The 15,511-nt window shown below is 41.3% G+C and overlaps 1 protein-coding gene across 1 annotated transcript; it reads left to right on the top strand.

The window, feature by feature from the left end:
* Positions 1–1,916: 1,916 nt before the first annotated feature.
* Positions 1,917–15,469, top strand: anxa13 (annexin A13). The gene is made up of 11 exons (XM_047349880.1): positions 1,917–2,074; positions 3,520–3,595; positions 4,911–5,005; positions 5,124–5,294; positions 5,948–5,981; positions 8,337–8,416; positions 8,640–8,708; positions 8,783–8,884; positions 10,943–11,018; positions 11,113–11,225; positions 14,345–15,469. Exons 1-11 carry the CDS (start codon positions 2,060–2,062, stop codon positions 14,462–14,464), a joined length of 951 nt encoding a protein of 316 aa, XP_047205836.1. The 5' UTR covers positions 1,917–2,059; the 3' UTR covers positions 14,465–15,469.
* Positions 15,470–15,511: the final 42 nt, after the last annotated feature.

Raw genomic sequence — 15,511 nt, 5'->3', positions numbered from 1 at the left:
GGGAGAAAACCTGTTGGAGACTGCAGAAGACTTGAAACTATAGGGTGGAGGTTCGGCTTTCAGCAGGACAACAAACCTGAACATACGATCAGAGCTACAATGGATTGGCTACTGGTACTAATTCAGCATACCTGAATGGGAAACTCAAATGAGGGATTTGAGTTGCAGTCAGAAATCTTAATGAATAAAATTGAACTCGCAAAGAGATGGGAATTCTCACTTTGAAAATCTAAGATTTCCCTGACAGTGAGACTGAGGAGTTTGAAGTAGAGGCTTTGAGGGACGGACTGGGTCATCTTAATTGGGTGCATGGATCTTCCAGGGTTTTGTCCAGGGTGTCTGGTAGCTTGAAACTCAGACCAACCAGGCCTGTTGAATTCACTGACCAAGTTCACTCTGTTGTCTGGTAAAAAAACAGCTGCAGGTTAGAATTGTACAATTAGAACGCACTTGATTTGGTGATGTCATTCCTGATCTGAGTTCCAACTTTTAAGGCCAGTTAAAAGCAGATGTCGTGTATCCCTAGTAAAATAAATAAACTTACAACTGAAGAAATCAAGTGAATCAAGAATGTATTGCGCTCAAAAACAAATGGCTTTTAATTAAGATTTAAAACAGATAAATAAAACATACTCAAAAGAAAAGGTTTACTTTAACATACAGTGGCTCCCAAAAGTCTACACACCCATGTTAAAATGCCAGGTTTTTGTGCTGCCACATATAGTATGACATGTTTTTTGTGCAGATCGAGTAAAAAAATCTAATGTGTTAGTTAAAGACAGTAGAACAGAAAAAGCTCTTTTGATTCAAATTCAGCTGTACTAGTAGTGTTTTCTTTTATTTTGGTCATTTCCATCCTTTAGCTACAGCTGTAGTCTGCAGATAGGTTGCAAAGAATAAAAATGATCTCATAGTGTAAAGTTTTAGTAACAAGACATGCCAAAAAATTCAATCCACAGCCTTATTTATACAACATTGCAGTGAAGGCAGTCTGCCATAAAAGGGACAAAAACTGGACATTTATCCAAACTTTATTAAAAAATGGGACAAAAACTGGGCAACACTGAAGCCCCCCTGATTGTCTTCTAGATGAGACAGCAACCTCCTAGAATCTCTATACATCTACCAAAATTAACGTGAGAAAATTATTAAACTAGATATGCATTTTTGTGGCTTAATGGTATGTTTGGGACATAAGCACATCACCTGAAGAACATTGAACCCTCTGTGAAACATGGTGGTGGCATCGTCATGCTCTGGGGTTAGTTTTCTTCAGATGTAACTGAGGTTTTTGTCAAGGTGAAGTTGTGCATAGCTCAAGATATAAGTCCGATTTTGGCCCAAAACAAGGACAAAGAGAGCTTATTTATGTATTTATTATCACTGTGAGTCCAAGCAAACATCCATATCAACAAAGAATGACTTCATCGAAGGAAAATTAAAGTTTTGCAATGGTTTACCCAGAGTCCAGAGCTAAATCTGACGGAAAATCTGTGATGTCGCCTAAAGATGGCTGTGGACAAGAGATGTCCTCACTAACTGAAGCCTCTGGAGAACTTCTTCAGGGTAGAGTTGGCAAATCAAGATGTCGATATACTCCGACTGAAGGGGGCTGAATGCTGAAATTGAGTCAAAAAGTGCTTCTAAAAGATTTCTATTTCTGGGTTTGCACACTTATTCATACGGATTTGTTCATTTATTTTTATTTATTTTTTACTGTACAAGAACACCATGTTATATGTGGAAAATGAGCTATTACATACAGTATAAATCATAATATAGTATTTTATTTTACAATTGTAAATTTCTGTATATTCATTTGATCTTTTATTCTAGTAACTCGTATAGATATGGTTGAAAAATAACGGGATAGTTGAGGGTTTCATGCTTGTGGGAACGTAACAGTTAACGGTCCGCGGTGACGTCACGCTCCGGCTCCAACTGCTTTTCGGGTCGCACTCAGAAGGGGACGAGTTTTCCCAAGAAATTAAATCCACCGCCGCCGACCGCTCCCAACTTCCGAGACCCTCCGCTACCGCCGGATAGAAGCCGCCGAAAAATGGGCAACTGTCAAGTAGGTGCCGTTTGTGATGTTTGACTCCCTGAAAACGTCCTCAGTTATCCCAGTTTTAGTGTAATCTAAACCGTCACCCTTCGGGTTTTTTGCTAGTGCGCAGAGTGACGCAACAGATTTCGAGTGTATGTTACGTTTTTACGTAAGCTGCTCGTCGCACTGAGGGCGTAAAAGAGTTTGTTTCAGATTTATTAGAAGTGATGTTTCTTTACGGGTTAAACGGCCACCGAGACACAGACGCCGTGTCGGAAACGGCCACTCCTCTGCAGACTGCGTCACAGCCCCGTTCCGTGAGTGGGGTCTGTGTATCCCACCCGTGGGTGTTTCATTTAGATCTCAGGCTTTTCCGGCCCTTTTCCACGTAGGCCTCATTAAAAAAGAAAACCTGCTATATACGTAGGAGATTTAGCTATAATTATATAAAATCATTTTGAGAATTAGATCCATAATTATAAGACTTACAACCAACCATAAGTTCATACTGAGGCGATATATAAGGTCATAATTCTAAAAACATAAAGTCATGCCTATTATATTTAAATTAATAAATATAGTAATAAAAATGAGATGTTAATTAAAATTATGGAAAACCTAGAGTTATGATAAATGAAGTTATATAAATACGAAGTAGACATAATTATGAGCAATTAGGTCAAAATTATGAGACTTAAAAAATGTTTTATTTATATATAAAGTTCTATTTATGAATTCATACATACAGGTATAATTATGAGAAATAATCTCGAGACATAAAGTCATTATTAGGATGTAAAAGCCATAATTATGAAACGTGGTTATAATTTAGAGAAGTTGTCATAATTATGAGATATAAGGTCATAATTATAGGATTTCAATTCAGACATTTGACATTTTAATACAAAATAATTGAGAATACAAATTCGTGGTTATGAAATAAAGTAAGAATGTTGAGTTCAAAACTCAAAATTCAGACTTTTTCATCATAATGGATTTAAAACTTTCCCTCATGGCATACAATGTGGCATTTTTTATTCTTTTAAGTGGTGGAAATAGGTTTTCACACTCATCCAGAAACCTTCCTAACGTCTCTAAGCCATAATTCCTCCTGTTTCATTAATATCTGTAATAAAAACAATAATAATTGTGAAAAAACAAAAGCTGAAATGTCATCCTGCATTTTCATTACAGAAAAGAAAAGTGAAACCGTTGTGTTAGTCAGTTTCTGTTGCCTTTAATTTGAAATAACAAATTCTTCTTGGCCCTCTTTTGGGTTTTAAACTGCTTTTAGCACCCAGACAGTTTTGCTTTAGTACTTTTGAGTCCGAATTCCTCAACCCAAAGTCTTAAACCACCCTCCCCCCCACCATCTGCCAGCTGCTTCATTCAGTCTTGAATCTCTGCTCAACTGATAATTAGCTTGATACAATCAGTGTCTGTTGCATAACAACCTTATTATCTTCCTGCAGCCCACGGTTTTTCCCTATGAGGATTTCGACGTGGTGGCAGACATCAAGGCCATCCGCAAAGCCTGCAAAGGGTTCGGTAGGTTGGAAATATTATAAATGTTATACAGAGCACTACTTTTTTACATTTTGGCTTGTTATAAAAACAATCTTCAAAGTTTTTTCTTCAGATTTTAGGTGATTGAGAAAACATAAGTAAGCACACTGATGTGAACTGGAAGGAAAATGATGTTCCAAAGTAAAATGTTTACACATAAAAAAAATAAAAATCTGAAATGTGTGGAGTTTTATTCAGGCCTCTGTACTCTGATACCCCTGAATAAAATCCAGTTCGACCAACTGGCTAAATAGTAGGTAGAGTCCACCTTTGTGGAATGTAACTTCAGTATAAATCCATCTGTTCTGTGAAGGCCTCAGAGTTTTAGAGAACAAGAGAAGCAGCCAAAAGGCCCGTGGTAACTGTGGAGGAGCTGCAGAGATCCATAGCTCAGATGGGAGAATGAGTTGACAGGACAACTATTTTTCACATACCTCACATTTCTGGTTTTGGTGAAGTGGCAAGAAGAAATCAGTGTTGGAAAAAGAACTGTTCTGCTTAAACTTTAAAGCAAGCCATGTAGGGAACATGTTAAGGAAGGTGTTCCGGTCAGTGAAACCAAACCTTTACATTTGGGCTTGCATATTAAAATAGCATATGTTGCAAAGACCAAAGACTACACATGACCCTGAGCATACATCCCCTCCACAATTAAACATGGTGGTGGCAGCATGATGCTGTGTGGATGCTTTTTCTTCAGCAGAGACAGAGAAGCCGGTTACAGTTAAAACGGGAAGATGGATGTAGCCAAATACAGGGAAATCCTGGAGTAAAACCAGTTGCAAAAGATTGAGACTGGGGTGGAAGTTAACCGTCCAGGAGAATAACGACCCTAAACATACAGCCGGAGCTACAATGGAATGGCCCAGTCAAAGTCCAAACTTAAATCTCATTAAGAATCTGTGGCAAGACTTGACAGTTGTAGTCACTCCTTATCAAGTGTGATTGAGCTCGAGCTGTTTTGCCAAAGTGGTTGTGAAAAAAAGTCAGTCTGTAGATGTGCAGAGCTGGTAGAGACATACCCACGAAAGACCTGCAGCTCCAACTGCAGTGAAAGTTTTTTATTTGTCAAAAAAAAAAAAGAAAATTTAACCCTGTGCCAATTTCCTTCCACCTCCCAGTTGTTCGCTACGTTGTGTTGGTCTGTTACATAAAACCTAGATAAAAAACACAGATGTTTGTGGTTATTCCAACAAAATGTGGAAATGTTTAAAGGTGCGGATCATTTTGCTCTGTAAAATGTTCCTGAGTTTTTATGATTTTCTTTCCCTGTTTTGTTGTGTGGTTTTTCTTTCAGGAACCGACGAGCAGACCATCATCGACATCCTGGCGAACCGCAGCGCAGCTCAGCGTCAGGAAATCAAGGCAGCTTATTTCGAAAAATATGACGACGTGAGAACCGTTCTATGTTGTTCCAATGCAGCCTGCTTTAAATGATAAAGGAAGTCCTCATCATTTCTGAGTTTGTTTTCAAATTGATTGATTAAAGCTTTGTTCTTTTGCATGGCAGGAACTGGTGGATGTGTTGAAGAGAGAACTGTCGGGGAATTTTGAGAATGCCATCCTCGCGATGCTTGACCCGCCCATCGTCTACGCTGTGAAGGAGCTTAGGAAGGCCATGAAAGGACCGGGAACTGATGAGGACGTCCTGGTGGAAATCCTCTGCACTGCCACCAACGCTGTAAGTTGGCAATTTAAATTTTACAATGACTCCTACACACCTTTGTTGAAATGGCTGTTTTGTTATGCAACATATTTTCAAAACCTGTCGCACCTTCAGTGCGGCACTATCTAAAGATTTGGATGTGTGGTGGGGTTCAACATGATCCTCTGAAGCATTCAAGCAAATACTTGAAGGTTTTGGATCAAAACTGCGGTATTTGGAACAGTTCAATCTGAAGAAAAAATGTTGCTTCCACTTCTATGTTTCACAACAGTGAAACATGGTGGTGTGTGTTGATGCGCTGTGGTATTTTTGTGTCCTTTCTTCACACCTTGGAAGACCGAGTGCTGAAATTGAATCAAAATATCTGTCAATAAAGTTTTACTTTAAGGATGTACACCGCGTTACTGCAGCTATTATTTTTTCCGGTGTTTTGCTATTTCCTTCAAACAGATTGGTTTGTTTTTCAATTTATTTATATCATTTCAAATGTGTGAAAATCTTTGACATTATTTCTCCTAGTCTGATGTTCTAAATGACCAGAACCCTGCATTTTAATAACGTGTGTGCAGCTCTAAGAACCACCGTAGTCACTCTCTGCAGGCTAATATTTAGTGGAGTTAATCAGTGATTCTAAAAAACATGTCTGCATTTTTGTTTGCTGTCAACAGGACATCGTCATGTTTAAGGAATGCTACTTTCAGGGTAAGTTGTGCATTCTGATAATTCAGAATATTGAGATAAGCTACTAAACTGTTCATCTCCTGCTGCATTTCCTGTCACTGTATTGTGAACTTTTAAAGGAAATAAGTCGGAGTGTCTCATTCCGGCTCACATTAGTCTTGTTCAGACTGATCCGCAGGGTATTGTGGGGTCAAGCTTTCTTTAGTCAGGACCCACCCTGCTCCAACCTCCCCTTTAACTCTGAAGCTAACTGATTGTTGGTAAAGAACAGCCCTGTCCAAGGCACTCTAAGCAACTTAAAAAAGCAAATTGCTTATCTGTGTCTATTGTCTATTGATTTTGATTTGATTTAATACAGATTTCTAAGCAGTTTTTAGGGTGGGGCTTTGTAACGCAGGCAGAAAGTTACTTGTTGGTGGTAATCATCTAATGATAGACTGCAAAGCAGTTGTTTTCATCATCCCATCTCACTACAGTTAGTTAATTATAAGTGTTCACATTAAGGAGTCTGTGTTGCTCCAGCAGTCTCTCATTGTACTGTTATTTTACAAAATCACCTGAGTTCTTCATGCTGCTTTAAGAAACACTAGAGACTGTATCATGAACTGAAATGAGCCCCGCTTGGTTTGATTTCCTTATTACTCATCTGTCTGGGTGGCTTGTTGGAACAAATTATTCATGTCAATACTTGTGTTTTTCAGCATTTCTGTTCAGTGTTTAATTTGATTCAACTTCTGTTCTGACATCTTATTTAAATCAGTTTTTTGTAAAGCTTTGAAACCAGTTAACCGAACATGCATGTTTTTATCACTCCTTTCAGAAGTGAAACTGATATATAGATTCGTTATATATAGAGTAAAATATTTCTAGTCTTTATTTCTTGTAGTTTAGAAGATTATGGCTCACAGATGATGAAAACCCAGGATTAAGTGTCTCAGAAAATCGGAATATTGTAAAAAAAAAAAAAAGTAAAATGTTGGAAACTCATTGTGTCACATCTTAAACAGTCAATTAACTCAAAACCCCCACAAAGGTTTCCTGAGCCTCTAAATGCTCTCTCAGTCTGGGTCTGTAGGCGACGCAGTCATGGGGAAGACAGCTGACTGGACAGATGTCCAGAAGACAGTCATTGACACCTTCATCAAGGAAGGTAAGCCACAAAAGGTCGTTGCTAAAGAAGCTGGATGTTCACAGAGTGCTGCATCCAAGCATATTCTTAGAAAGTTGAGTGGAAGGAAAAAGTGTGATAGGAAAAGGTGCACAAGCAGCGAGGATAGCCGCAGCCTTGAGAGGATTGTCAAACAAAATCCATTAAAGAATTTGGGGGAGCTTCACAAGGAGTGGACTGAGGCAGGAGTCAGTGCCTTAAGAGCCACCACACACAGACGAATCCTGCACATGGGCTACAAGCATCTTACCTGGGCTAAGGGGAAAAGAGTTGGAATGTTCCTCACTGGTCCAAATGCCTCTTTTCAGATGAAGGTAAAGGTTGCATTTCATTTGGAAATCAAGATCCCAGAGTAGAGATGAACAGAATCTGCGTTGCTTTAAGTCCAGTGTGAAGTTTCCACAGTCAGTGATGGTTTGGGGTGCCACGTCATCTGTTGGTGTTGGTCCACTGGGTTTTCTGAAGTCCACAGGGAACACAGCCATCTACCAGGAAATTCTAGAGCACGTCATGCTTCCTTCTGCTGACGATCTTTATGGAGATGCTGATTTCATTTTCCTGCAGGACTTGGTACCGGCTCACGCTGCTAAACATACCAAAAGCTGCTGCAATGACCACAGTGTTACTGGGACCGATTGGCCAGCAAACTGGCCTGACCCGAACCCCACAGATAATCTTAGGGGTATTGTCAAGAGGAAGATGAGAGACACCAGACCCAACAATGGAGATTACCTGTAGGTCGCTATCAAAGCAACCTGGGCTTCCATTACACCCCAGCAGAACCACAGGCTGATCGCCTCCATGCCTCTCCGCTCTGATAAATTAATTCATGCAAAAGGAGCCCCAACCAAGTATTTAGTGCATCCTTTCAGAAACCTGATATTTCTGTTTAATTTTTTATTGATCTTATGTAATATTGTAATTTTCTGAAACACCAAATTTCGGGTTTTCATGGTCTGTAATACAGTATCATCAAAATTACTAGAAATAAAGGCCTGAAATATTTCATTCTATGTGTAATGAATCTATATATGTTGGTTCCTAAAAAATCTAAAAATGAGTCACAAAAATATTGGAACTATTTTATGATTTTCTACTTATTTAGAAGTACCCGTCTTGTATTCATGAAATTAGGGCTGGTTATGAGTTAATACAATTAACTCAATAATAAAAGCTCTTTCTGAACTTTCTGTCATTTGATGTTGTAGTGCATGAGCGCGATCTGGAAGCAGATATAGAGAGCGATACGAGCGGGGACGTTAGAAACCTTCTCATGGCTCTGCTGCAGGTAGGTAGCCCGCAGTTTCCACTCTGCTCATGTAACTAAATTCTTCCCATCTACCCATGCAGTGAAACTGAGCTCACTCTCCCTTGTGCCCCATCTTAACCCTCACACTTACACGCACACACATACACACACATTGGCATCTGTCCAGACACCCTCTGATTGCTGGACAGAGTCATCTAATATCTGACAGAACGATCTCACTGCAGAGCTCCTCTTCTTACAGGGAACCAGAGATGAAAGTTACGAGGTGGACGAGGACCTGGCGGATCAAGATGCCACTGCCCTGTTCGAGGTGACACTTTCATCCTTCACGCTAACGCAGTTTATCAACCCTGATCAGCTTTAATAATTGCTCGTCTCCTGCAGGCCGGTGAGGGTCGCTTTGGAACAGATGAATCCACCTTCAGCTACGTCTTGGCCACCAGGAACTACCTGCAGCTCCAGGCAACCTTCAAGATATATGAACAGGTGTTTGCAGCTGCAGCAACAAAACAAATCCCATTACGAATATGACACAGCGTCTCTTCTTCAGTTCACTTATCAGCGTAAAGTTTCCTCCACATTTATTGGCTCCCTTAGTAAAAGATGTGTAAAAATCTTAAAATGAATGAATCTTTTCCTCAGCAGCAAAATCTCACACTTTTCTTTTTCACTGTATCAGCAGTGGCAAAATTGTTTGCACCCTGTTTTCCAACCGGATGTACTTAGTCTTCTCCTCAAACAATTCATAATGTTGAAGCCTATAACAGGAGAGAGGGATCTTTGACCTTTCCATCTTCCAGAATCCTGGGTCCTCTTTTATGCTATTGTGTCTTCAGCTCATCCCACAGGTTTTCTGGCCAGGAAGCCTGGAAGAAGGTTACATTTTGTGGTCCTCAGATTTTAATTGAAAATGTCCTGGCATTTAGAAAAGGTTCTGATACCATGTATTCTATAACGGCTCCCAGGGCCCTTGGAAGAGAAACAGGCCCACAGGGTCATATAGCCTCCACCATACTTTACAACGGGCATGAGATGCTTTTCCAAATATAGCAACTTTGTCTACACCAGACCCTCCTGTCCAGAAGCTCAATCTTAATGGCCAGTGAACAGAAAGGGTTTTTTACTGGCATGCTTCCTGAATAGCCAGTTAGCTTGTAGATAGCGTCTAATGGTTGTCAGGGAGACTTGGTGACCACAAGATGCCACTCTTTACTGTAGATCTAGTGAGTAACTGGAGACTTTTTTACCTTCACCATCCTGTAGTAGCTGTGTGTAGTAGCACGATAATTATAGATCTTCATGAAGTCTTGTTTATTACAGTTCCAAATCTTTTAAACTTTTTAATTGTAGCGCTGCCTGTAGATTTCAGCACGTTTATACGGGTAAGCCGTTTTTTTGTATTCGTTCACTAACTTTGGTATATTTAAACAGGTCCACATGTCTTTAATGCTAGGTTTTCTTGCCTTTCCCAATTTAAATTGTTTTTTTTGTGTGTCCTCCTCCGGCATTTTAGTCCTACCTTATATAGAAGCTGGTTGCCTGCATGTGCCCAGGCAGATTTGCTCTACAAAAAGGATGTCTCAAGATGGGATCCTAATTAAATGAATAACTTTATTAAATCAAGACTGGATCCAGCATCAAAGTAGACGGGCCACATTGATGTAATAGTGACCTGAGTTCGTATGACCTTCAACCATTTGAATTATTTGTGTGTCCGTGGTTTAGCATATGTGTAGGAATAAGTGTGTTTGTGTTAAGTGGGTGTGAGTTTGTCACCTGGAGGTGCATAGTTGTGGCAAGAACGGTAGAAGGCCTGCGACACACAACACCCAAGAGCATCAAGGCATCATATGCTGTCCTTTGGGGCAGCCATATGATGGGCTGCCATATGCCCCGCACAGAGGTAGGTCGTCAGTGAAACCAGGAGCAACAGCCCCCATTACAAAGAAGCACAGGGTGTGATATAGAGTACTAGGCCCCCTTGACACAGCCACACTGCCATCTCCCACCGTGCAGGGCAGGCCCGGTACCCATTTCCCTTGTCAGAAGGACCAAGGTAGGGATGGTCCCACCTGGTGAGCTAGACCCTGGGAGGTCAAAAAAGAGGGATGCCCACCAGAGCCCAGCGTAGCTGGCCAGACTTACCAGGGAGCCATAGGCCATTAGACTTGAGGCCACTACTCCGGGACACACAAACAACACCCCGCCAAGGGGGGTAGCCCCCCGCCATCCCCCCCATGATGCCATCAGAGACCCCCAGGCCATCCCCGCCACACCAGCACAGGCACTGGGGCAGGAGCAAAAGAGGACCATGTTGTCCCCTCCGAGATTGAGCTGCTGAAATAAAACCTGAATTTATTTTACATATTTTCATACAACTTTACCAAAGCTGCCAATAAATGTAGTCAGCACTATATAAGTTCCTCATTTTACCCTTAAGATGTCAGACCAAATCTTAGATCATTTTTATAATGTTTGAAGCATACTGTAAAGACAAAGAGACACTTTTAGTTCTGACACAAATCATTTTCTACTCTCTCTAAGCTCTCTGGAACTGAAATTCTGGATGCTATTGAGAACGAGACATCTGGAACCCTGAAAAAATGTTACACTGCACTTGGTAAGAAAGATGGAGGGTTCTGAATGCTCAAAATGTTTACTGAAAGGTAAACCCAGCAGTCAAATGTAAATGTTGTCCTTTCTTTATCCCACAGTCAGAGTGGCTAAAAATCCGCAGCTCTACTTCGCCAGACGTCTGCACAAAGCGATGAAAGGAGCAGGAACAGATGAAGACACCCTGATTCGGATCATCATCTGCCGCTCTGAGGTAATTGCTCTGATATCCAGCAGGTGGAGCCAAAGCTTAAAGAGGTCAGTCAATCAGTTTCTACCGCTTATTCCATAGTGGGTTGAGGGGGAGCTGGTGCCTATCTCCAGCAGTCTATGGGCCAGAGGCAGGGCACACCCTGGACAGGTTGCCAGTCCATCACAGGGCAACACACAAACACTCATTCATACACCTAAGGGCAATTTAGAGAGACCAAATAACCTAACAGGCATGTCTTTAGACTGTGGGAGGAAGCCAGAGTACCTGGTGAGAACATGCAAACTCCATGCAGAAAGACCCCTGGCTGGGAATTGAACCCAGGACCTTCTTGCTGCAAGGCAACAGTGCTACCAACTGCGCCACCGTACAGCCCAGCTTAAAGAGGTGTACATTTTTAAAGTGCACTTCCTCTTTTTTTTTGCTGCCACCAAATATTTTGCCCCCACTATGTTCTAACATGTATGTATTGAAAAAAACGTTTATACTGGTTGACATTCAGAGCTATTGCTGCTTTCTTCACGCATAAACATGGATCAGTTCAAACAGTATGACCAAAGATAGGTAAAAAGGTTTAGGAATCTAACACCTGATCTGGGTCTGACTAAAGTCTGGCAATTTAGGATCTCTGCTCTTAAAACATTTTTTATGTAAAAATAAAAGTAAAACATTTAATGGATGAACTTTTTTTTTTAAATGGTGAGATAATGGGGCTTGACGGTGGACCATTTGTTCCACCACTCTGGAAGGATGAGCAGCTATAGACGATGGGCAGAGGAAAGGGTAACATAATGGTGCTAAACAACAATCATGTTTTGTCAAAACCTAGGTTTAGACCAGTAAATTGATTAGTAAAACGTACAAACATTTAGTTCTGTATGGTTTCACTAACAAATTGATCCTTGCTTGTCATGTTTGAAATCCGCCTGTTGTTTTAGTGATTGTTGTTTTTTTTTGGACAATACAGATAATAAAAACTCGAGTATAGCTCAAACATTTGTTGTAAATATAAAGTTAACATTTGTACCAACATGTGAAAATCGGCCTTGGAATTAACTATAAACAATCAGAAAGTTGAAGTCTAGGAGAGTTATGAGTTTTACTTGGAGAATTGTAAAGGAGGTCTGTCAATATACACTGCTCAAAAAAATAAAGGGAACACTTAAACAACACGATACAACTCCAAGTAAATCAAACGTCTGTGAAATCAAACTGTCCATTTAGGAAGCAACGCTGACTGACAATCAATTTCACATGTTGTTGTTCAAATTAAATAGACAACAGGAGGAAATCTTTGGCGATTAGCAAGACACTCAATAAAGGAATGGTTCTGCAGGTGGGGACCACAGACCACTTCTCAGTATCTATGCTTTCTGGATGATGTTTTGGTCATTTTGAATGTTGGTGGTGCTTTCACACTCGTGGTTCATGAGACGGACTCTACAACCCACACAAGTGGCTCAGGTAGTGCAGCTCATCCAGGATGGCACATCAATGCGAGCTGTGGCAAGAAGGTTTGCTGTGTCTGTCAGCGTAGTGTCCAGAGCCTGGAGGCGCTACCAGGAGACAGGCCAGTACACCAGGAGACGTGGAGGAGGCTGTAGGAGGGCAACAACCCGGCAGCAGGACCGCTACCTCCACCTTTGTGCAAGGAGGAACAGGAGAAGCACTGCCAGAGCCCTGCGAAATGACCCCCGGCAGGCCACAAATGTGCATGTGTCTGCAAAAACTGTTAGAAACTGACTCCATGAGGATGGTATGAGGGCCTGACGTCCACAAATGGAGGTTGTGCTCACAGCCCAACACCGTGCAGGACGCTTGGCATTTGCCAGAGAACACCAGGATTGGCAAATTCGCCACTGGCGCCCTGTGATCTTCACAGATGAAAGCAGGTTCACACTGAGCACATGTGACAAACGTGACAGAGTCTGGAGACACCGTGGAGAGCGATCTGCTGCCTGCAACATCCTTCAGCATGACCGGTTTGGCAGTGGGTCAGTAATGGTGTGGGGTGGCATTTCTTTGGAGAGCTGCATGGCCCCCCATGTGCTCGCCAGAGGTAGCCTGACTGCCATTAGGTACCGAGATGAGATCCTCAGACCCCTTGTGAGACCATATGCTGGTGCGGTTGGCCCTGGGTTCCTCCTAATGTAGGACAATGCTAGACCTCATGTGGCTGGAGTGTGTCAGCAGTTCCTGCGAGATGAAGACATTGAAGCTATGGACCGGCCCCCCCGTTCCCCAGACCTGAATCCGATTGAGCACATCTGGGACATCATGTCTCGCTCCATCCACCAACGTCACGTTGCACCACAGACTGTCCAGGACATTCAACTTTGTACAGAACTATCCAGGATCTTTTTCCATAGAAATGACTTCAATAGTTTAAGTTTAAGTACCCCTATTGTCTTGGCTGTGTTTTTTTGAGACTTCAGCCCCTGGTAGGGTCTGCTATGGCAAACATGGGTCTCAGGGGAGTGGTAAGACACCATTTATGGTCTTGATGCAAGTGGGCCGTTTTTGCTTGCGATCGGATTACAGAGACTGGGACACCTTTCTGGGGTCAGACCTATTGGAAAGCTCTTAGCCCAAAAAAAAAAAAAGAAAAACTTTCTTCCTGTGGTCAGGTATCACGCAAGCTGCGTGGCAAACGTGGGTGTGAACGTACCGATTCCTGCGGTCAGAAGCCTTGGGTGAGCCTCTCCATTCTGTGAGACAAGGTCTTCAAAATAATGAAGAATCTTTTCAGAGTCAGATACCAACTTCAGTGTCATTAGGCAGTCTCATTGTATTAAACTATTTTCTATAAGTGTGCACAGTACGAAGAACACAGGGGACCCCCAGTGCCCCTTGACTGGAAATGCAAATAAGCAATAGGAAACTTGTTTTGGGCTAAACTAACTGACTTTTTTTCTTCGAGGGCTCCTGCCGACCTTGATGAAACGCCGCCCTGGTTAGTGTGTCATAGGGCCATAACGCGGTTTTTGGAACATGCAACTGTATTATTACATTTGTTAAATCAACTGATAAATGGAGGATTTTCTGGAGTGTTTATCTTTGCAAAATCATTGCTTTGCGTTGAATCGATGCAACATAGATAATTCCCTCCCTTTTCCCAACAGTATGATTTGGAGACAATCAAAGACATGTACCTGGAGAAGTACGACGTGTCCCTGAAGGACGCCATCCGGGACGAGTGTGGCGGTGACTTCAAGCGCCTCCTGCTGGCCATTTGTCACTAGAAGCTGAAAAAGTTTTCTGTCTAACAGACTAACTTTCCTCAGTCCATGTAAGGCATTAAGGAGCAGGAGGGTGCAGAAGTGACGGAGTTATTTTTAATCTCACTTAAATGTGTCGTTCATGTTCTTTGTCGACATGTAAGATCCATCAGTGTGTAGAACTTTGATCTGATAATTAATTCCCATTTCCTAGTCTTGCTTTTCAGCCCTAACTCCTAACCTTTATAACAACACTAAGATTTCTGAGTTTCTAACATAGATAAAAGCCCGCCGATGGCTCACTGATGCAAATACAGCTGAGGTGATGTCATGAGATGCTTTAGGGCTTCATAAGATAACTTTATAAAGTAATTTAGTGTTTTAGCCTCAGTGTGACCCTTCTATGAGATAATTACATTTGTAAACTACTCAGCTAAATCTCCCTCCACCCCTCATAGACCTCTTACTCCTCGCTGCTACTACGACTTATGCAATCACACCATGTGGAATGAAGTTTGTGCTTTTAATGAAGGATTGTGAAGGTTTAGACTGTTAATGAAGGAGTATCATGGAAGAAGTTACTGAAACGTTTCCACAGATGACCCAGAGCAGAGTTTATGTATTTTATCAGTTGCTTGCTGAAGGAAATTATCATAATGTTCTCTTTGTTGTATTTTTTTAACCTGAACTATAGTGCTCTGACAAATCCAAGTATACTTCACCATATTATACCTGATTATATTCTCGTTTTGTATTTTATTACTAACAGAGATTAGTATTAATATATATAATGACAGAGCTGGCTGTTTTAGGCAGTCCGGAGGTTATATTAACTGTGTTTAGATAAATTGAACTTTTAGCACCGGGATAATCAGGTGGTTTTTTTGTGTGTCTATTTATGGCAGCTTAAATTTGTTCCACCACTTTTTAAAACTAATAGAAACTCAAGAGCACCACATGAGATACTGGTAACATAAACAATCTGTAGCCAAAGAGTTTTAACCTAGTAAAGTTTACTGTAGAATCATCCTTTCTGGTTTTTGTTTTTATTTTTTAGTCCAGATTTCACCT

This window comes from Girardinichthys multiradiatus, chromosome 21, assembly GCF_021462225.1.
Source record: "Girardinichthys multiradiatus isolate DD_20200921_A chromosome 21, DD_fGirMul_XY1, whole genome shotgun sequence".
Taxonomy (NCBI): Eukaryota; Metazoa; Chordata; class Actinopteri; order Cyprinodontiformes; family Goodeidae; genus Girardinichthys; species Girardinichthys multiradiatus.
Note: the sequence above shows the minus strand (reverse complement) of the source record. Positions and strands in the feature narration are given on the sequence as shown.